At 40.5% G+C, this 23,576-nt stretch overlaps 1 protein-coding gene across 3 annotated transcripts in view; it reads right to left on the bottom strand.

The window, feature by feature from the left end:
* The window catches only part of MTUS1 (microtubule associated scaffold protein 1), a 129,256-nt gene that overhangs the window by 53,190 nt on the left and 52,490 nt on the right, over positions 1–23,576 (bottom strand). Inside the window, exon 4 of one of the 3 annotated variants that reach the window (XM_037055250.1) lies at positions 14,278–14,439. The exons of 1 other annotated variant lie outside the window; for it this stretch is intronic. In XM_037055250.1, the coding sequence (XP_036911145.1) occupies positions 14,278–14,439 (162 nt within the window). Of the gene's footprint in view, positions 1–12,256; positions 12,474–14,277; positions 14,440–23,576 lie in introns of those variants that run through there. One more of the 3 variants, XM_037055255.1, reaches the window with a different exon arrangement.

The following is a 23,576-nucleotide window of genomic DNA, read 5'->3' as shown; positions in this document are numbered from 1 at the left end:
CCACAGTCACTCTGGCTCCAGTTACCATGCATCGCCGCATTTATAATGTCTTTGACACCGGAGAAGGCTAAAAGTTCTCCTCTTTATTCATCTTTTCTTTTCTACAGTTGTTCCTGGAAAGGCCTTTTCTACCCAAGTCTATATTCTTAGCACCCTTATCATTCTAATTTTTGTGTGAAACTTCAACCTGGAATATACAGGATAGGGCAAAAGAAGGCTACGATTTTGATATGCAAGACACAGTTTATACGTGTATTATTATTTATTAATGACTGTACTGTTTTCCATATGAAGAACTGTTGGCCTCCTTTCCCTCACCCTGCATTTATACGTAGTATGTGAAGTAGGCCTCTAGCACCTGCCAAAACAACAGCCTTTGTCCCAACAAGAACTTAGTAAATAATCCATACTCATCTCTGATTTAAAACACTAAATTTGTTACATATTAAAACAGCATCAGCCTTTGAAGTATGAGAGGGGAGCTATGATCATAAGCCAACACTGCACGATTGGTGCTCCCACCAGGGGAAACCCAGGCCCCGCCCCCGTCTGACCCCGCCAGAGCAGGTCTGCAACTCTTGGGAAAAGGGACGCACGCAGAGAGCAACTCTGGCCTCCTGTGCTGTATTTAGTAAATGGATCTGGAAGGAGCAGTGCATTTTCCATTTTCCAGGGCAGACACCATGGCACCTGAGACTGATGATCCTGTGAAAAATAATCAGGGGCCTGGATACACACAACGCTGGGGCTTCGGGTTCCCAAACGGCTTTAATGTGTGGTAGAACCAAGGTAATAATAGTATGTGGCATGTGTGACATCTTTCCTTATAAACAGTCAACCAAGTTTTATTTAGAGTCACTGTTGGCTAGAATCTCATAACATCATAATCTTTAAATAAATTTCAACAGCTAGACCCCATGAGGACGGTTCTTGACTTTTCAGTGGTTTCTCCTGCTTGCTTTCAGGATTCGAAATAATCCAACTTCCTGGCAAAGAACTCTGAAAGTTCTAGAATCATGAGAACATCATCACCATCCCTAACAGCAGAAGCCGCTGGCATGTGCGAGCAATTCTATGAGGGCAGAATCGCTTCCTCTGCGGGGAATTAGTCCACAAATATTCCTGAATTCCTAACTGAGAAATTTGAGACTGGGAGAGGCTTAGCGACTAGCCCAAGGTCAGGACAAAAGCAGAATGTGGCAAGGCCAAGGCCACTAAAGACCATTTTCTTTTTGCTTCTCTTCATTGTTGTATGAGACCGGAGAATCGTCTTTGAAATAAATGATTTAAGGTTAAACTAAAACAACGCTATAAAAATGTTCAACGATTACAAACAATTTAAAAAATAATACCCAACGCTGACCAGACTCTGGCGATGGCGGCATTATGTCATCAGTCACAGAGTATGTGAACATGAGGCAATGGAAACCAATGTGGTTACCTGAGGGAAGTGACTGAAAATGCATTTGTTTCGATTTACCTATATTCCTTTTAAACGTCTATCAGAAGACACATCCCCAGACTTTAAAAGTGATCATTATGAAGATGCTCATCAGAGAATCATTTTTAAATATGAGGCAGAAGTTCCCCAAATGTTCAAGAGTAGTTACACGATGCTGCGTGCGCTACATGCAAATCCTCAAAGTGATGTCATAAGTGATTACACAGGATGTAAACTTATCTGAATTTTATTCAAATTGAAATTTTAAAAAAATGAAGGGTGATTTCCAAAGCTCTATGTGCTAAACTTTTTAGAATTTGGCAAACTGCTATGATTAAAAATAAATGACATGGTAATCTCCTCCACTGTTTGTTGCTTTAAATTAAAAGAAAAAACCATCTCAAAGCCACAGGACGATTATTTAGACTTCAACATTCAGAGGAAGATGTTTGTATGTGGAGGCAATGTCTCCCCTAGCATCCAAAAGATGACCATTTGCAAGCAAAATAGGAAGAAAGTCAAGGTGCTCTGTAGACACAGATAGTACAGCAGGGGAAAACCTTAGTGATCAGTCCTTTCAGTTCTACGGAATAGAAAACTACAGTTAAAGAAGTTACGTTATCTACCCAGAGTCACTGGCTCTTTGGACATCACTCCTCCGCATCCAAGCTGTCCCTCCGGAGCCAACACACGGTGACGTTCCCTCCCCTGGCTCATCACACACAAGGTTAGTCTTAAGTCATGGTAATAAATAACCAAACAGACAACCTGGAAAAGTCAAGTGGATGATTTTGGGGAAATGCATGTTCCTACTGCAGTCTGGATGACATTACAAAGTTGAGCCTTTAAAATACATCATTTTTTCCCACTGCCATCATTACAGCATTGATTACTAACTGCAGACAGGCATTCGTACACTCCGTCATACACCCCAGCTCTACTCCAAGGTTAAGTGCTTGGCCAAACAAAACCACACCACACGTCATACTTTTTCTTTCCTCACTTAACAAGCAGCGAGTTTTCCATTCTGCTAGCCTTATCATTCCCCCAGGGGTCAATGATACTCTTTGGAAAGAAGTCATAATGTCAGTCCGGCAATGGGACAAGGGAAAATGCTTGTGCTAATGGTTTTTCTCTATAGTAAAAATGAGACATACATTGGGGATTATTATTTACTAAGCCTATTGAAAGAAATATCCATTTTAATAGCTTACACGGTCATTGACTTGAGACATAAAGACAGCTTTTTCAAGTTTCATGTTTAATGCATATGAAGACAGGCAAAGTCAGATGATAATCTCTGAAACTACATGGCTATTACAAATGGAAGGCAGTGATTCCCACTAGGGTACAATCTCCGTGACACCAGCTGACACCTTCAATTGCTGGATTTCCGGTTCTATCAAGTTGTTGGTGGAATCACGCAGTCCTAATTCTCTGAAAGTCATCTCAGTATCCAAGTTGGACATTTCTTTGCAGTTATTGGTATATGTCTTGACTATGGGGTTTATCACCAATATAAACCACAGATCCATGTCATCCCAGCAAAAGGGCTGGGATGTCAAAAATTCGTCTGAGATCCTGGACAGACAAGAACCTGCTGGCCTGCTAAAGACTCTTTTCCCGATATTTCTGCCTATTTTCTCTTCAGTTCAGTAGAAAGGCAAAAAGTGTTGACAAACCTTGAGTTACCACAAGATCCTTTGCGCACACACACACACACACACACACACACACACACACACACATAGACAGGGTGCAGAGTGATAGCCACACCTGGCTGTGGGAGACTAACAACCTTCTGGAAAGATAGTAACACACATCAACAATTTCAAAAAGACTCCTACAGTTTATGCATATTGTTCAGTTTCGCTTTCATCCCAAGTGAAGTCTGGGAGATAATGTAGGTGGCCACCATGCTATGTGACAAGCACACCCAGGCGCCGTGAGCGGGGGCACCACCTCCGAGAGGACAAGCAGAGTGCAGCGAGAGAACACTCCTGTGCACGCTCCCCGGTGGCCTCAGGGATGAGCTCTGCATCTGACCCACCTCCGCTCCAGCAAGTTGCTGGCTGGCACCGCTGCCTCTGCTCTGCAACAAAGGTGCCCAAGCCCCAAAGCTAAAACATCAAAGGGAGTCCTGCCTAAATAATAAAAACCATCCTTTATGTTATCTGTAAACCTTCACTCTCTCACTCACACAGGAATCCTTGGGGGCCAGGTGGAGGGGTGGTGGAATAAAATAAGAAAAGATTTTCCAGGCACCAAGAGAAATGCTAAAGAGAAGACGTTGGGAGAGACTTTGCTAGGAACCAGCTTTGCTTGGGCTGTGGTGTAACTCTCAGGCCACCACGTTAACTAGGCATAGGGGCTCCCACGGAAGTAGCTCTACATTATTTGCAAGGGAAAATTTCAGGGCAAAGGTAAGAGGGAAGACTGAAGTGAGAAAACACTGTCCTTTAGGTAGACTATGTCAATGAGTTTGGGAAAGAGCATCTTTATCTGGCTCTCGATTTTGCTCCTCTTTTCTTCACTGGGACTCTCAGGACAATCTTAGCTCATCAAAGGACAATGATACCAGAATAAAGAACAAAGCGTTAAAACATAATAGTGGTCATCTGTAACTTGTTGGTTTTCTATCAGGACAAAAAATTGAAACAATGGAGAAACTGTCGTGGCAAAGTTTTAAGTAGATGTCTTACTTCTTCTTTCTTCTTTCTCTTATTTCTTGTTTTGCCCAATAACAACGGAAACCCTTGATAGCAAAAATAAATAAATAGCTTTCAGTCTCATAAGACAACTGGGCCACACGATGCTTCCTTTGATTCTTCCTAAATTGTGAATTTCATCTTCACATTTATGGCTTCCCTTTGGGTTAAAAAGAGAACACAAATCTGCTATGGCATCCTTAAGAACTGTGTTTGTCTTGGAGCAGGGAAAAAAGCAGAGGGAAAAGAAAGCCCCAAGGCTAGTTTTCCTGCGTTCTAAAAATGAGGATGCATTTCCACATCATATTTTTGCTGAATGTGTGTCGGACCCACACCGGAGTCCTGTGAAATGGTGTCCCCCCACCGTGCTCTGGGTAAGTGGGCTTTGCGGCCCCCTTCAGGACTAAAACCTCCATTACTACCATTTATTGCACCACCTGGAGAGGGGAAAATATGCATTTTTTAACCTCAGAAATGTCAAAAAACAATAAGAGGAAAGATCTGAAAGATAGTGCCAGCATGTAAAGATGAAACATAGAAAACCATTTCAAATTTTATTGAGTGGTAGTTTAAAAAAAAAGGAAGCAGCAGCAATGACCTAATTAAATTTTTAAAAATCAGTACTTCCTTTGAAAAATATTAATAGCACTTATAATTTTTTCTGATTATATATCTCATACATGTACATTAGAATCATTGGAAATGTAAATGCCAACTGATAAATGTAGAGGAAATACTGAAATCAGAAAAATCTTCATTTGGTAACTATTATAGAACTACTTGATTCAGACCAGCAAATGTCAGTGGGTGCTAACATTGATAGATAATTCTGATGAGAAACATGATATTTACATGTCAAATATGGCTAAATATAATAAAATATTATGCTGCAAGGCAGCCATTAATTACAAAGGAAAAATAACAACTTTACAGTGGGGGAAACTGGCAAATACCTCCTTAACCAAATAATTATAGTGAAAGTCATCAGGAATGGGCAAATGGAAATCATGTGACTTTTTTCCATGTCGTTTCTTTATATTCAATATTATTTTACATTGGTTTCAGGTATACAGCCCAGTAATTAGATAATTATATAATTTACAAAGTGACTCCCCTAATAATTCAAGTACCCATCCAGTACCACACAATCCCTTCAATGTTACTGACTACATCGCCTATGCTGAACTTCACATCCCTGAGACTGTTTTGTAACTGCCAATTTGTACTTCCCAATCTTTTCACTGTTTTCACCAAGCTCCTGACCCCCTCCCCTCTGGCACCTATCCATATATTTTCTGTATCTATGAGTCTGTTTCTGTCTTGTTTATCAGTTAATTTTGTTCTTTAGATCCCACATATAAGTGAAATCATATGGTATTTATTTCTATCAGACTTATTTTACTTAGCATAACACCACCTAGGTCCATCCATGCTGTCAAGAATGGTAAGATTTCATTTTTATGGCCAAGTAATATTCTACTGTATATATGTACCACAGGTTTTTTTATTCACTTGTCTATTGATGGACCCTGGGTTGCTTCTATACCTTGGCTATTGTAAATAATACTTCAATGAACAAAGGGGTTTATATATCTTTTTAATAATTATTTTATTGTTGTTCAATTATAGTTGTCTGCATTTTCCCCAACCACTCTCCCCCACTCCAGCCAAACCTACATCCCTCCCTTGCTTCCATCCTCCCCCTTGGTTTTGTCCATGTGTCCTTTATAGTAGTTCCTGAAAACCCTTCCCCTCATTTCCCCCTCCTACCTCCCCTCTGGTTACTGTCAAATTGTTAATTTCTATATCTCTGGTTATATTTTGCTTGATTTTTTTGTTGTTGATGAAGCTCCAGTTAAAGGTGAGATCATAGATCATAAGGTATTTGTCCCTCACCACCTGGCTTATTTCACTCAGCATAATTCTCTCCAGTTCCATCCATGCTGTCGAAAAGAGTAGGAGCTCCTTCTTTCTCTCTGCTGCATAGTATTCCATTGTGTAAATGTACTATAGTTTTTTGAGCCACTCATTTACTTATGGACACTTAGGTTGCTTCCAGCACTTGGCTATTGCAAATTGTGCTGCTATGAACATTGGGGTGCAGAGGTTCTTTTGGATTAGTGTTTCAGGGTTCTTGGGATATAATCCCAGCAGTGGAATTGCTGGATCAAAAGGCAGTTCCATTTTCACTTTTCTGAGGAAATTCCACACTGTTTTCCACAGTGGCTGCACCAGTCTGCATTCCCACCGACAGTGCACTAGGGTTCCCTTTTCTTCACATCTTCTCCAATACTTTGTTGATTGGTTTATGATGGCCATTCTGACCGGTGTGAAGTGGTATCTCACTGTGGTTTTAATTTGCATCTCTCTGATGGCTAGTGATGCTGAGCATCTTTTCATATATCTCTGGGCCCTCTGTATGTCCTCCTTAGAAAAATGTCTGTTCAAGTCTTTTGCCCATTTCTTATTGTTTTTTTTTTTTTGTCTTCCTGGAGCGGGATCATATGAGTTCTTTATGTATTTTGGAGCTCAAACCCTTGTTTGAGGTATCATTGGCAAATGTTTTCCCATATAGTTGGTTCTCTTTTCATTTTAATGCTGTTTTCTTTGGCTGTGCAGAAGCTTTTTAACTGGATGAGCTCCCATTTGTTTATTCTTTATGTCCCTTGTTTTAGGGGACATATCAGTGAAAATGTTGCTGTGTGGAATGTCTGAGATTTTTCTGCCAGTGTTTTCCTCTAGGACTTTTATGGTGTCACAACTTATATTTAAGTCTTTTATCCACCTTGAATTTATTTTGGTGTATGGTGTAAGTTGGTGATCAAGTTTCATTTTTTTGCATGTAACTGTCCAGCTCTCCCAACACTTCCAGTTTTTTTTGAAGAGGTTATTTTTACCCCATTTTATGCTGTTGCCCCCTTTGTCAAATATTAATTGACTGTAGAGAGTTGGGTTTATTTCTGGGCTCTCTGTTCTGTTCCATTGGTCTATGTGTCTGTTCTTATGCCAGTACCAGGCTGTTTTAATTACAGTGGCCTTGTAATACAGTTTGATGTCAGGTATTGTGATCCCTCCTACTTTGCTTTTCTTTCTCAAAATTGCTGCAGCTATTCAGGGTCTTTTATAGTTCCATATAAATTTTTTAAATGTTTGTTCTATATCTGTGAAATATCTCATTGGCATATTAATAGGGATTGCACTGAATCTACAAATTGCTTTGGGTAGGATGGACATTTTGATGATGTTAATTCTTCCAATCCATGAGCATGGGACCTGCTTCCATTTGTCTGTGTCTTCCTTGATTTCTTTCTTCAGTGCTGTGTAGTTTTCTGAGTACAGGTATTTTAAAAATGATTCCAAATTCACACTTTTAGTTCTCTATAATTAAATAATCTTTGAAAAATACACTGTCCAGAACCTTAGCTCCTACAAGGAATTCTGGGAGTGCTATTTCACTCTTCCTAAGAGATGACCTGTTACACAATGCTCAAGAGCATAAACACTGCACTTTGTCCTTTTCTCTCCACATCCAAGAAAAAAATCTAAGGAAAAAATACCTGGAAAGTTTTCTTGTTCTCTTTTCCCATAAAAGTCAGCCTTTAATCCATCTCCCCTTGCTAACCATACAAACCACTGGCATATTTACCACCATATACTCACTGAGCCGGGGGAAAACAGGGAGGTTCATTCATTCGACACCTGGTTCCCAAACCTAATTCCCACCCACCCCCCACCGACCCAGATGGGATTTTTTTACTGTTTCCAAATAATCTTTGACACCCAATTCTAAGCATCCAATTTTTATACTGATAGTCAACACTTATAATCACACATTTCTTTATTACTCTTAATCTCTTTCTTCACCTCACATTTCTAGAAAAGAGTGAGATGTCTACCTTGCTTACTGATGTTATAAATTTGAAACAGCTAGAAGCTTTTGACTAGGCCAAACTCTCCCAACCCCTACAGTAAGTGTCTTTATGGACGTCACACTCGAACCCTGCAGAAGCATGCTGTTTTTCTTTCCTGACCCACGTCACGTCTCCCTACAACGAGCCATCTGCTCATTCTTCCCATGCCCGGATGACACCTTCAGTATCGGGGTCAGATCAACACAGGGCCTTCCCTCCCACTGGCAGGTTCCTGTCAGTTTCCTCTCTTTCCTTCCAAGTCTCTCCTTCCTCCAAACCCGGAGACCTGAAGATGTGCTCCTACTATAAACTTCAACCTAACTTTGTAAAGCACGGATGGGGAACGACTTCATAATCTTAAAACCACGGAACTAAATAGGACAGAGCGTATTTTTCAGATTCCATACAAAATGGGTATTGGGTTCAATCAGCATTTCATCCTTTTCTAAACCAAAATCCAAGAAAGGAAGTAAATGACGTTATTAGGGTCTTAAACATGTATTACAACAATCGGCGTTTTAGTCTTACTTTTCTTCAGACATTTCTAAAATTATATTCAGCAGCAAATAAAGCACCTATTCAGATTTTGAAAAGTTGGATTACGTTTAATTTACATACCTAATATACATTCATGTGGTCCTGAACTCACACTTTTCATTACTAAGCTTTAAACACAAAAACCTTTAGTTTCCAAATGACTCAATAAAAGAATTTCTCACTAAAGCAAAAGACACATTTCTCATGAGGGATAATACTCCTGTCCCTTGGGACTCTGTCACATACAGAATAGGATTTCTCCTAAAAATAAGCTGTCTCATTGCTACTCTGTAGGTTTAATACTGTTACACTGATCACTGGACGTAGCACCAGATCTACCATTGACTTTGCTAACGTATAAGAGTCAAAATCCATATTCCGAGGATAAAATTTTTTAGATTCAAACATGCACATGTTTATACTTACATGTAACATATATATCACATACGTATATACACACACACATACACACTTTGTCTATGATCATCTATGGTATATGTTTCCCACCTTTACTGTTTCCCACTTTATTAACGATGGGCACAAACTGTGCCAAGATGCACAGCTTCTGTGACCAACACGGACATGGCGTACCCTCAGAGCCCTGAACACTCTCCCCCGAGCTGGCCCACCCAAGTACACCCAGATGCCCTTCACTGTGAGGCATGATGCCATTTGAGTATTTCTCCTGCCCCGTTTCAGTTCTTTCCATGGCAGCTGGTTGGTTTCCAGATGGTATTTAAATTTTCTCTTGTCCAGAGTTAGTGTAAGACATTCCTCAGCAGAAGGTCCAATAGAGTAAGAGAAGCGTCATTATTTCAACTGATGGTGGAATCTGCAGTAAGTGAGCTGTGGTCCTGACTTGGCCACTACCGAGCTGTGCTAAATCCCTTCGCCTCTTTATGTGTAATGAGCGGGAGGGGACAGCAGGTGTGGGGACAATACCTCAGCTGTCACGGGCCCCCGCTCATCGATTATGGCACTTGGTCCCACTGAGACCAAAGGCACCCTCAGAATTCTCCCAAACACAGTGCTCCGAGGGCCCCAGCCACTCAGTGACAGCGGGCCTGTGGAGCCCATGTGTGAAACTCCGCATGTGCTCACTTAGGTCTTAGCCAGCTCTACCGCACAGTCTGAACTTGCTCCTGTCCCTAGCTGTCTTGGTTACGCCAGAATACCGGGTTCTCTGGGATGCTCAGTTTCCATTTCCTCCTGGTCAAAACCTAGTTGGAGTGGAAAAAGGAGGGGGAGGGAGATGACGGAGTAAAGAGCAGATGAAGACATATCCTCAGAGAAGCCTAAGCAGGAGCAATGATTTTCCCCTTAGAGAAGGGCTTCTCATCATTCCAGGCTTGTATTTCATACTACATTTCAGCATTTACTTAACATGAGTCTCTGTTTTGCTTATTGAAGCGTGTATATACCCACAGAGCCAACATTCTGTTCATTTCCTAATTTGTGTGTGTGTGTGTGTGAATCAGCTTAAAACTCCCCTCTGTGCCAGATCATCTGCTCGCCTGGCCTGAAACCAAATCACTAAGTCTAAGCTTTCACATTCCAAAGGCAAAATCACTCGGCTTTGCAATAACAAGAATGTCTTCTACGTACCCTAGAAAAACATTAAAAGGATGAAAACAAAACCAACGCCAGTCTGGATAATGGTATTTTCATACTAGATAGTCTGTGCAGATATGCACAGGCACAAAGTGTGTCTGTAACACAGGACCGGCGTGTCCATGGCCTGTCTTGTCAGCCCTTCCTCACCCTTGGCAGACATCACCAGTCAAACCCAGATTTTGCTCTGAACCCGGAAAATTTTTCAACACTCTACTCCAGGTGATTCTTAGCAGCTGACCAGCGCTGGCAGGTGAGACAATGCCCACTTGCCATCCTGCAAGGAGAAAGAGACTGAGGGTAAGTAAGACAAGTCCTTCTCTCTGGCAGCCTCATCACTTCAACAACCCCAAGCACCCTCCTTCCAAACTGTTAGGTGCCATTTTGGAATAAGGATGAAAAGAAAAGTGGTCAGACGCTTTTTTGCTGCTGCGAGGATTTTGAAGATGATCCAGTCATCCCTTCCCATGCACCAAGTGAGAATACTGAGGCTAAGAGACTGAAAGGCTGTCCAATTTCTCATGAGTTAACAAGAAGAGTAGGAGTCTGGGTTCAATGAACCTTTAAATGTAATACACGGGGGCTGGCCATGAAGGTGAAGGAAAATAATGTTCCATTTCTTTAGTTAGCCTTCTTCTGCTTTCTTGTTTCCCAGAGATTGCAAATAGCTTTGGTGTGCATTTCTTATGTTTCCTCCCACTGTCTGTCTCTCAAAAATAAATGGGTTTTTTTGTGGCCAAAATGGGAGGAAAGGGAAGCCCTTAGACTTCATATTTGCAAATGTTATGAAATAATATACTTTCCAAAGCTTCCTTCTACATTGGCACAATGGTCCTCAAACCTTCAACTCTATTCAAGACCTACAATATATCATTTATTTTTATCCAATGATCTTAAAAACTGGACTTCAGGTGTCTGATTCTGGAAGAGCCTGTAACAGTCAACCTCTATAAATGAGCACATTTGGCATGTTTCATGCTAATACCCAAAAGAAAAATTAGTATCACAACATTAAATTTTTCTGTGCTTAAAAGAACACATGCCAAAAAAAAAAAAAAAAAAAAAACCCAGCTAACGCNAAGACCTACAATATATCATTTATTTTTATCCAATGATCTTAAAAACTGGACTTCAGGTGTCTGATTCTGGAAGAGCCTGTAACAGTCAACCTCTATAATTGAGCACATTTGGCATGTTTCATGCTAATACCCAAAAGAAAAATTAGTATCACAATATTAAATTTTTCTGTGCTTAAAAGAACACATGCCAAAAAAAAAAAACCCTGCTAACGCCCCCAAATGACAGAGATTTATTGTCTTATATATCTTGATTCAGTTGCTTTAAAATTTGGCCATGTTATTTCCATGGAATCTCAAAGCACCGAGAACCGGATGCTAATTTTACAACAGCACTATGCAATCTCAGAAGTTGTTAAATGATGCCACTAGCATTGTCACACCACAAAGAAATGAGCAGACAAGGAGATGTTCTTTAAAAAGGTTCGAATGCTCAGCCCCATATGAATCGAAATACTGATGAACAGATTATTTGCTAATGTGAACCAGCCCTGTCAGAAGCACAAAAATTTCAGCTCAAAATGATTTTTCAGGTTTTAAGGTATTTCTAAAAAGTATACATCTTTAATGCTTGGGGATATAATGAGTAAAACAATCAAGCAGGTGATGTCTTCATTTTAATCCTAGGAAAGTATTTTTCTTTACTCATACAACTATAAGCTACATACACACAAAACACTATTTAATCAGAAATGAGACCATCAAATAATCTTTCATCATGAAGTAATTTCATGTGCCATGAACATCGACAATGCTGAGTTATATACTGAGTTCTGAAACCCATAAAATACAAAATAAAATTGATTCTACGTAGGATCATTCACACTTAAAATCTGTCCAGGAAATACTACAATTAACACAAATTACAAGTTACAAAAAAAATAGCCATCAAAAGCTGCCAAGTCGATTAAGTGAGTAAAATTAAGAGCATGCCTACAAAGAAAAGAATCAAACCAGAAATCACCGACGTACTTCTCCCAGAAAGCGTGGCTAACAAAGGGCCCACACAAAGGCTGTAGGACCCCAGGACCAGCAGTGTCAACAAGGTAGCATCGTAGTGCCTCTCTGAACCAGCCGGCGGGGTGAGTGTAGAGTTGATCAATATGTTTGCAGAAATATCCGTTTCTGTACAGCTGCGGAATCCTCCGGGCACAGTCATCTAAAAGCGTCAAGGCAAGCTTAAGCAGGAAAAACTGCAGCCATGTTCACGCCCATATCCTTCATGCTCGCTCTTAGTGAATGAGCACGGAGAGGGGGAAAAAAATCTGTACGCTCCAAGGCACTACACAAAACAGATTAGACCAGCTCGCAAATCAAACTGAGAGAGAAACGCGTGGATTTGAATGCTCCATCTGCAGCAGGGACACATCGCCGCAAGACAGGCTCTGTGGGTAGAGGGTAAAACCCCTTTGTTAGAAGACAAAAAGGGACAGACAAAAGCATTTTATAACCTCCTTCGGAGTGTCAGACACGGCACTGTGATGGTGGCCAAGGCGGCAGGGCTGTCAGTGGAAGAGGCTGGGAGTGGTACTACAGAATGTGTTTGCTGCCAGCGTCACAGACTCTGTGGCCACACAGCCCTCGGGGAGCCCGTGGGGAGGCAGGTGTGGCAGGCTGTTTTTAAAATTCCCATTGCACACAGAGAAAGCTGTGAGCGTGAATTACCTTTCCAAATCCATCAAGAATGATCTGTTCCAATTACTTGTTCCATGCAACCCCCTCTGATTTTATGCTGCCATACCTTCAAAATCCAGGCAATAAACAGATAAAAATCCTGTTTAATTTTAAGGAGGATAACCCAGTCTTCTTCCTACAGCTGTGTATTAACATGGGACCAGCCACTACCGCTAAAGGAGCTCCTGAAAATGTGCTCGTTACTCCAATGAGTAACAAGAAATCATCTTCCAGAGATTCATTCTCAATTCTGTTCACATGCTGGCTGCGTGCCCTTGGGCCAGTGACAACCTCTTGAGCCTGAATTGCCTTAGACATAAAATCAGTAACAGCAGAAGTTGCTTGAGAGGAAAAAAGGTGAAATAATGTGCGGTAACCCCGTGACAGAGCTCCACTCTCCAAAGATGCAATAACCACAACTCCCCTCAGTCCCCGTCCCCTCCCACCAGAAAAAAGAAAAGGACCCCTCCTCGAAGCAGAGAGAACTCTCCCCTCCCCCCCCACACCCTTATGTCTTGTTTTATCTGGCATTCTTGTTATCCATGTAAATAGCTTCTTTCTTCTCAATTCTCTCTTAGGTAAGGATCATTTCTCTTATAACCTGTATTTCTCACTCCATCTGTCATGATGCTTGTACACGGCAGGCACTCTGAAAGTGTTCAAATTAACTGATTTTGTGAGCAGATTTAAAAGGAAAGGAGCAAGTAAATACTGAGATCAAATACATCTTTTGAAGGAAAGGGAAAGCTCAATTAATTCACCCATTTTATACACAGAATCCACACTAACAAACAACTTTTAAAATATCCTTCTGATTTCAAAACACTTAACATTAGCTTGAACTTATAACATATGCTAGTCATATACACTGAATCTAGCACCCAAAGATTGTAAAACACACATCTACAAAATTTTGTCTTTTTATACAATAAATGGAGCTAAAGTTATCTCTTTTTTTTCCTGATTTCCAGTTGGGTTCCATTGGCCCCTAGACCACGTCCTCTCCTTAAACAAACTGAAAAACACTCCCACTTCAAATGACATGCTTTAGAATTCTACACGTAAAAAAGAAAAAAGTCCTTCTACACAAATATTTCAGTGTTTGCACATTCTTCCGAAGGGTGTCATTGAAAGAATATTTTTCCTGCCAAACTTTCAGAGCAAAAAAGCAAAAAAAAAAAGTGGGGAGAAGAAAAAACAGTATGCTGGTGTTCCCGTAAACCACAGAATCAAAAATTCTGATAATGACGTGCAGTACGCTAGTTTTCGTATAACCACAGTTCCAACAACCCCCGAAGGCTGGCATTCGACCCACTCACAATTACTGCTGTACGTGTTCAGATCACTGCGCGTGCTGGCAACAGAGGGGGGGCTTCCTGTCCTCCGGAGTGTGGCACTCTTCAAGGACGCGTTGGATTTAGGAAGTGGTCTAGGCACGTTCACCCAAGACGGCTGCGCAGTCTTCAAAGACGTAGGTTTTCCTTGAGGGTTAAAAAACAAAAAGTTCTACTGCCATTTATTCCAAAAGTTGTAAGCTTGTAAACTCAAACTCCTACACTAAGAATTGAGTGGGGGGAAAAATGAATATTCAGAATCATAGAACTTTGGATGAAATCCTCCCCCAGACTTATTTATTTTTGACATAGCAGAAGAGCAGAGATGATGGCGAGGCATACAGAGTGGCTGTAACCACGTCACCTTGAGTAACTCACTCATGCCTTCTGTGACACAGTGACAGATCGGAAAGGGCCACGTGAGACACAAGCTTTCGGCAAAGTGGAAATCAAAGAATAAGCAAACTGACGTGACTTCTCTCCCCCATACTGTTGATTGAGAAGTAAACAAACAAGACCATGCATGCACTAGGCTACCAGATTTTTTAACAAACAGATGAAACATTTAAAACAACCAAACAGGAAGGGGGAAATATCAATTTGATTTAAAAAACAAAAACACTTCATTCAAACACTTCATACCTACTCTAACCACCAGGTGGTGCTATCTTAGCAGTATTCTACTTTTCCTCATCTTTTTATTTTTTTAAGAGAGAACCGTGTAATTGTTGTTTCACTTATTTATACATTTATTGGCATAAATTGGCAGAACACCTTGCATATGTTCTGACCAAGGACTGAACCTACAACCTTGATGTACCAGGACAATGCTCTAACCAACTGAGCTATCTGGCCAGGGCTCCTCCTATTTTTTCATTCTGACTCCTTATTTTCCAAACTTAAATGATCACCACTTGAACTTCTAACTCTTCCTTGCAGCAAAAGTGTTTTTGCCTATCAACATATATATGCTTCACATTCTCTGGCATCTCTGAAATCACACTCCCTCACACCGGCTGCTTGAATGTGGGCATTTTCCAAGTTCAAGTCTTTATTTCACAACTTTCTTTACACCCATCTCTCTTGCAGAGTCTGTTTTACGCACTTTAACCCGGCCCTATGTGGATTACTCTCAAATGCCCACCTGCAGCCCTATCCTCCTCTGAATCCCAAGGCCACTTGTACTTCTGTGCTGAATGTTTCAGCCAGGACAGTTAGATAACCTCTTACCTACGTATGCTAATTTTAAGTCTGGTTTTCCTTTTTCCCCAGCCTCAAAACACTGGGGTCGTCTTTGTTTCCCCCAGAAGTGAAAAGACCTTAGATGGAAATGGTAGTGTCACATATGACTAAAGGCGTCACAGCGAGTAATTTGTCCGGGAAATAACGCTCATTGCTTTGTCCCCGTGGTTTCACCTGCAAAACTCTCATTGTAACAGAGAAAAAGGAGCTTCATTTCCTTAGGCCCGACAGTGAAGCCGCCCACATTAAAGTTCTGCCCACCTCCAGCCTCCCTCCTGTGCTATGCTTTTATATGGGCACGCATTCTGCTCTCATCACCCTTCTTTTCTCTCTGACGCCAGGCTGTTACTACCCTCATGCAGAGGAACGTCATTTCTTCCCAAAGAGGTCTTCGTCTCAATCCAACTCTTACAAACCCTCAGTCCTTCCCCCCCTCCCTTATTTTTGCCTAAACAACTTGTTAGGCACCTTAAGTGCTGATCTTCTGTCCTCCCCAACTCTCTCACACAGATCTCTTGAACGTGAACACCAAGTTCATGACCCAATCTACAAATCGCCATTTCCCCATTATCTGCAGGGTACTGCTTTTAATCCTCTCCACAAATATTTAATTTTACAGGCATAAAGGGCAGGCACAGGGCTGATGCCTACCCACTTCTTCCCCCTCATGCTTTAACATGCCTCCACCCCTCTGGTCCCTGCTACGCCCGTCTTTGCGAGGGAAATGGCCTATTTTCCATCTACCAGTGGTGTCCGACCTGTGGCCCACAGACTGTATGTGGCCCATAGACTGTATGTGGCCCAAGGTGGCTATGAATGCAGCCCAACACAAAATCCTCAATTTACTTAAAACAGTATGAGATTTTCATGTGATTACATGGCAAAGTGTACTTAATGTGTGGCCCAGAGACACCAAAAGCTTGGGCACCCCCAATTCTAGTCCTCTATTCTGTCTGGTGAATACAGAGCCAACAGCTGGTTCTTTTAACGTGTTGCTACTCATTTGCAGTCCCACCCTGGACCCATGAATCATAATCTCCAGTTGAACAAGATCTCCAGGTGATTCGAATACAGCTGAAGTATGAGAAGCACTGTTAAGAATCGGGGACTCTTTGTAAAAGCCTTTCCTTCCAAGACACCCCCTCTGTGTGCAATGGACCACACCTCCCTTTATACTCCTATTGATTCTTGCTTCTATCTCGGCATCTGTTTCAATATGTCTCTGGACCAACCTCTATGATCCTGGAGAACAGGAAGAGGTCCTGATTCCATTCTGTCCCTCAAGGCCCAGCAAAGTGTATAGCGTAGACTGAGACTGAATAAATGTTTGCTGAATTCATTCGTTTTTCTTTTCAGGCCAAGAGTAAGGTGGGGAAAATAGGGAGAGGTAGGTAAAGAGTACGAACTGTTAGCTATCAGAAGCCTAAGGTCTGAAGCTCTAATGTAAAACATGGTGACTATAGTTGATAATACTATTATATCACTGAAATTTGCTAAGAGAGCAGAAGTTCAATGTTCTCACCAAGAAAAAAAGGAAAATAAATATGTGAGGTAGATGTGTTAATTCAATATATACCTACCTTTCATAATATACACATAGATACAATGACCACAATATACACAACTTTATCTGTCAATTATATGTCAATCAAGTAGAATAAAAATAAATGTGGAATTATAATGATGATAGTAATAAAGCTATTAAAATTTCTTTTAAAGGCAAGAGTAAATAAAGTTTGAAATCATATCATCTTCTCTCATTATCTACATTAAAGCTTTAAAAAACTTAACCAAGTTTATTTGTCCTTCATTAATATTAACAGACTCTTCAGTCTATTAGCTAAATAAAATGAGACATTTTTTCTTTACATTCCTTATTATAATTAGCATATACTAGATATTCAAATAAGATTTTTCAATGTACAGTTAGACACAAGTTTTACTTGCTTTGGGGGTATAGAAAAACAGACTTTTCAAATATAAATTCACCAAATTGCTACCCTTTCAGCAAAACCATTCTGATGAGTCAACACTGAAACCAATGAACAAGGTTGGGCAAGTCACAGATGAAAATTTTTGGGCCACTGCCACATGCAAATCAAGCCTGAACAAGTTTGGAAAATCAACTTATTTCTCAGAAAGGGACATTTTGCAGCACTGTTGCTAACAGCACCGCAGGTTTGCAGGCATCCTCAGCATGTCTCAGAGCCAGTACAGACCAGCGCCCCCCTTAGAACTCAACACACATGCTGCCACCAGAAATAAGCTTTCCCTCACGCCCAGTGATCACTCCTCTGGCCTGCCAAGTCCCACTGCCACCCCTCCCACACTGTGCACCCCCACTTATGGCCATCTGCAGTCCCAGCCAAGTCTTGTCCATTCTACCATTGCTTATACTCCTGACCGCTGGGCACAGAACATATTGAATAAAGCCGACTTTACTAAAGGGTTAGCCCCTGGAGACCCAGAATAATCCTAACAGTGCATTACTATTACTGTCCCCAGTTTATAGATGAGTAAACTACTGAGGCACTGAAATGGCCTAGTGGGGTCACACACCTAACCAGTGACACTGAGGCCTGGAATAGGCCACTTCCACCAGCCCAGTTGCCCCTACAGTGCCCCAGAACGGAAGCATCATGGTCACAGACACAGGAAGAAGTACCAAGTGCGGAGGCTGCCTGGAGCACCTCCTCTCACCAGAAGGGTGCTTTAAGGGTGCAACGATGAAAACCCTGGGGCTACAGCAAGGTGTGGTGGAACTGTCTCACCAACAGCCCTAATGTTGACCTTAATGGCCACGTTGACCTAAAGTACCTGTAAGCTGACTTCACATACAGCAGCAGTAAAACATGGACATCGTGAACAACATTAAGGTAAGACCTGTCCATACCGGGCTGAAAGGCTGTGAGCAACCTGAGCACCAGATTCTAAATGATGACGTCAACATAGGACGTCTCTGATGGACAGGCCTGAAAAGGTGATGTTTATCGGTTTACTTCCCATCATATAATGTATTCCAGAAGAACCACAAAGGTCAAGATCTACCTGCAGAGATATTACTGGCCTCGGTGGTTTACGTCCGCGCCTTTAGCATAAACTCACATACAGAGAACTGATTTGATTCTATCATGACCACCTCTTGTCCAGGGAAAATAGGGGATGAGTAACATTTGCCTTTGCCTTGCATGGCAACACAGAGAGCCCCCGGGATTTGAAACACGCCTTCACCAAACGAGCAACCTACTCAGACGACCACCTAGGAAAATCCAATTAAATGGGCAGTACTCAGAAAAATATATCTTTAAGGACTATCTTACAAAACAAAAAAACCCAATTGAAAGCTTTATTAAGTGAAAAAAGGACACTTAATATTGTCCTATATTGTAAGTTTACACTTAGCTATATACTGAAAACTTCCAGAAGAATATACCAGGATTTTCTCTCGTGTGGGATACAGTCCATTGGGGGCAGAGGGAAAGGAAGAAGCCGGAATGGGGACTGTCCCCTCCATACTTCGTGGGCTGACACGTTCCTCCACGTGAATTCTCTTACCACACGCAGCCTACTTTTATAATAAAATGAAAAGATATTATTAAAGTCATGGGATTAAATATGTAATCAAAGAAAGATACTCGAGACAAAACAGATAAAGAAAATGAGGAACCATAAATTGGATGAATAATTAAAGTAAGTAGACTCTAATTATTATTTGTCTTCCCACGCATCTGTAAGCATTAGGTATTTTTTTTTAATTCTTTTCATTTTACTAGGGGGGAGAAAAAAAGACTTAAAAAGCCAGTAACTGAAACTGAGGTCTTTATAGTATATGACTATGATGACAATACTCACTTTACTTTTGGAAAATTCTCTATGGTACTAGAATGGTGTGTTTCCTGGGACTGGAAACTAAAGCTAAAGAATGAACTTCTAAATGGGACTCTTTTGTTCTGACACAAATGACTCATTCTCTGGGAGAAAGCTCCCAGGAACCTCACCGGCATTCTTCTCGTGGCCTCCTCCACTCTTTAAGGAAAGGTCTGAGAAAGAAGGCGGGTCCCACACGGCCCATAAAACACACAGTAACGTGAGAAGTTTCCAAAACCACAGAAACACCTACCAGTCAAAGCAGGTTCTCGTCTCTGAGCTTTCAAGACAAGAATGAATTCAGCATTAGTATAGTTTTCACGAGGCTATTCAGCCCTGAAAAAATGACTTGCTGCTTTTCACATTTAGTATAATTCATGGGTTTTGAAGCTGTTTTAATGACCACCTTTTAAAAAAACTGACGCCTCTATGACCTGTACTAGTAGACACAGATCATCTTTATAAAAATGTTTACAATAGTAAGATAACTGCATGTAAGGGCAAAGCACAAATGTACAGGGTGCCAGAAATATCTGACATCTTACCATAGAAATCACTACCCGAAATTTTCGGTAAAAATGATATACTAGAGAACACATTGCCTCCCTTTGCACTGAAATATTTTGTTCTGTGATTTGCATCACTTAGTAGAAGGACAGGTGTCTTGGGGAAGAAACAGAAAATGAGATTGGACAGGAAGACAGTTTGCAGTTGGCATGAGATCACTGAAGACAGCACTAACTTCCAGGCTAAAAACTTTAGACCTTTGTGGTTGGCGATGGGGGATGGAGGGAAGACGGAGAGGCTGCGACTCTGTAGATTTCCTAGCGTCTGCATCAGAAGGTGGTCGTGGAGCAGCAGTGTGCAGAGCTGACTGAAGGAAAGAGTTCGAAATCAGGGAACCAACTTAGGAGGCTGACGGACCTGGCAGGGCTAGAGGCAGCGCAAATTTTAGCTGGACAGTGAAAAGGCGATTGCTGAGGTCAGTAATATGTGAGTGACCTATATGCTTGTATACTATTAGTATATAGGTCGTTCACTAATAGTATATACCTATTAGTATATAGGTCATTCATATATTACTGACCTATATAGTTTAAAACATAAATTATATTATTATAGAAATATAATAAATATTAATAAGGCATGTAAGTGGTAGGGCCATAAACCACTAGAAGCAGGACAAAAAATTGCCAACGAAATAAATAAATGCGGTTAAAATATAAAAAAAGAGAATGTTTATAGTTTTAATTATAAGTGGGCTTCTTTAAACACAACTATATAGAGAAGGTGACCTTGTGCATAATTATCTATAGTAACTAGGAATTATTATAATAAATTAAACTGAGTCTACCCCAAGGGATAAAAAAAACAATAACTTATGAGCCCTGGTTGGTGTAGCTCAGTGGATTAAGCGCAGGCCTGCAAACCACACGATCATGGTTCAATTCCCAGTCAGGGCACATGCCTGGGTTGCAGGCCAGTTCCCAGGAGGGGACTCACGAGAGGCAATCATACATTGATATTTCTCTCCTTCTCTCCTTCCCTTCCCCTCTAAAGATAAATAAAATCTATTAAAAAAATTTAAAAACCCAATAACTTATGGAAGAAATAAATTATACATACTCAAAATAGTGGCTGCATATTCACTCTCGACCAAAAGGACCAAATTCTCTCATTAGCACTAATGTAGATGTTAAAAATTTTCTCTTCCATGGTAGCATAGTATTGTCTAACAACTATTTAAATAAACCTGATACTATGCTTACAAAATAAATAATATACAACAACAACAGTTTTCCAATGTACCAGGAAAACCTGAAAAAAGATCCTTTGCTTTAGTGACACATAGTTGTCATTCGCATAGACACGTACATGCAACATGCACTATTTCTATGAATAAAACATGAGAAGTGCTAGTATTTTGAAGAAAGTACATAAGGGAGGAGCATAAAAGATCTGAGTAAGTGAACCTACAGGTTAATTCTTTCCTGAATTAATATATCAGTTGAATGTTATTCCAATCTGATTCTACATGTGGTTGTTCTGAAAGGGAGAATTGGAAAAATTTTTTTAAAGAATCTTTTAATAAAAATCACTCATAAAAATCCTGATAAAATTCAGAGAGCAAGTCATTTCTTAGTACATTTTATAAAGGAACATTTGGTTCCTTTTGCCAAAAGCTCCCTTTTTATTTAAAAGCATTTCTTATTTATAGACACAGGGAGATTTTTTAAAACAATTTAAATTAGGCCATAATAAGTTAGAATGGGCAAAATTTTCTGGAACAGAAAAGTAATCAGAAAGACTACAACTCAACAGCAATAAAACAATCTGATTTTTTTTAATGGGCAAAAGATCTGAATAGAGCTTTTCTCCAAAGGAAATACACGATGGCCAACAAGTACACGAAAAAATACTCAACATCATTAGTCATCAGGGAAATGCACACCAAAATCACATCACACCTACTGGGATGGCCATTATAAAAACAAAACAGAAAGTAACAAGCATCCGTGAGGATTTGGAGACATTGAAACTGTGCCTTGCTGATAGAAAAGTAAAATGGTCTGAGTCCATGAAAAACGGTAGGGGGGCTCCTCAAAAGATTGAAAATAGAACTACCATATGATCCAAAGTCCCCTCTGCGTATATATCCAAAAGAACCACAAGCAGGATCCTCAAGAGATATTTGTGTATCTACATCTCATAGTACCATTCTCAGGAGTCAAAACGGAGAGGCGACCCAAGTGCACATTAACACATGAATAGATACACAAATGGTGGCACATACATACGAAGAATTTTTTTAGTCCTCACCTGAGGACATGCTTATTGATTTTAGAGAGAGGGGAAGGGATGTGGGGGGGCGTGGTGGTAGTGGCAGGGAGGGGAGAAAGAGGAAGAAACATCAATGCCAGAGGAAACATCTATCAGATGCCTCCCTACGTGCCCTGAACAATCAGGGACCAAACTCTCAACCCAGACACATGTCCTGACCCACAATTGAACCCAAGACAGGACGATGCTCCATCCAACTGAGCCACACGGGCCAGGGTCATACGACGAAATTTGAATCAGCCTTAAAAGGCAAGGAAATTCTGATACATACTACAATATGAAAGAACCTTGAAGATATTATAGTTAGTAAAATATGCCAATCACAAAAAAATATTGCATGATTCTTCTTATATGAGGTACCTAGAGCAGTCAAAGTCATGGAGATAAAAAGACCTGTGGTTGCCAGGGGCTGAGAGGGAGAATGGGGAGTTGGGGCCTGATGGATAAGGAGACTCAGTTGGGAAGACGAGAGGTTCTAGGGGTACAGTGGTCCTCACACTTGTACATGAACTGACTTAAACACCACTGAATTGTACACTTAAAAAAGGTTGAAATGGCAAATGTTACGTAACATGTATCTTACCACAGTAAAAAAAAAAGTTTAAAAGTTAGGTGAAAGAATTTGTGCTACTAGTTATTACAGAATATTATAAAAGAGTAAAAGATGATCACTAACATAAATCTACACTGACAGATTAGTAAACTGGTATATAAGTCTCAGAAATATAAAAATTCAGAACGGGATAAGGGAGGTATTTGAAACCAGTGAAGACATTTGTGGTATTACGATAGTTGAATTTTAAAAAGTTACAATTGGAGAAGCAGCGTGGTACAGTGACGAAAAGTCAAAAATCTAGTGCTGGGCTCTACCACGTGCTGGCTGTGAGTAGGCTCTCCACCCTCTGAACCTCTATTTCCTCATATGTAAGAATGGGGGCGATTACAGTGGTACCTACCATCACGGGATCTTGGAAGAGTTAAGTAAGTCTGCATTTTTAAAATGCTTAGAACAACACCTGACACCTGGTAAGTGACATTTAAATATTAACTGCCAGTTTTAACCATCAAAAAAATATTGGGCTAACAAGGGGTTAAAACAAAACCATATAAATTTACCATAAAAATTAAAGATAGATCAATCTCCCTTTTTAGTAGAGGTCTTGTAAATCATAAAGACAAAGGAAATGATAAAGTAAAAGATGTATTTGACAACATAAAAATACAAAATTAAAAAAAATTACATCATATATAAAATAAAAAGGTGTAGAGTAAAATATAGGACCAAGGACAACAGACAAGGTCAAGCCAACAAAAAAGAATCACAAGTCCCAAAA

The sequence above is a fragment of the Sturnira hondurensis genome, unplaced genomic scaffold (assembly GCF_014824575.4).
Source record: "Sturnira hondurensis isolate 20B ecotype Veracruz unplaced genomic scaffold, ASM1482457v3 Scaffold0008640, whole genome shotgun sequence".
In the NCBI taxonomy this organism is placed as follows: domain Eukaryota; kingdom Metazoa; phylum Chordata; class Mammalia; order Chiroptera; family Phyllostomidae; genus Sturnira; species Sturnira hondurensis.
This window is presented reverse-complemented; position numbering and strand designations above follow the sequence as displayed.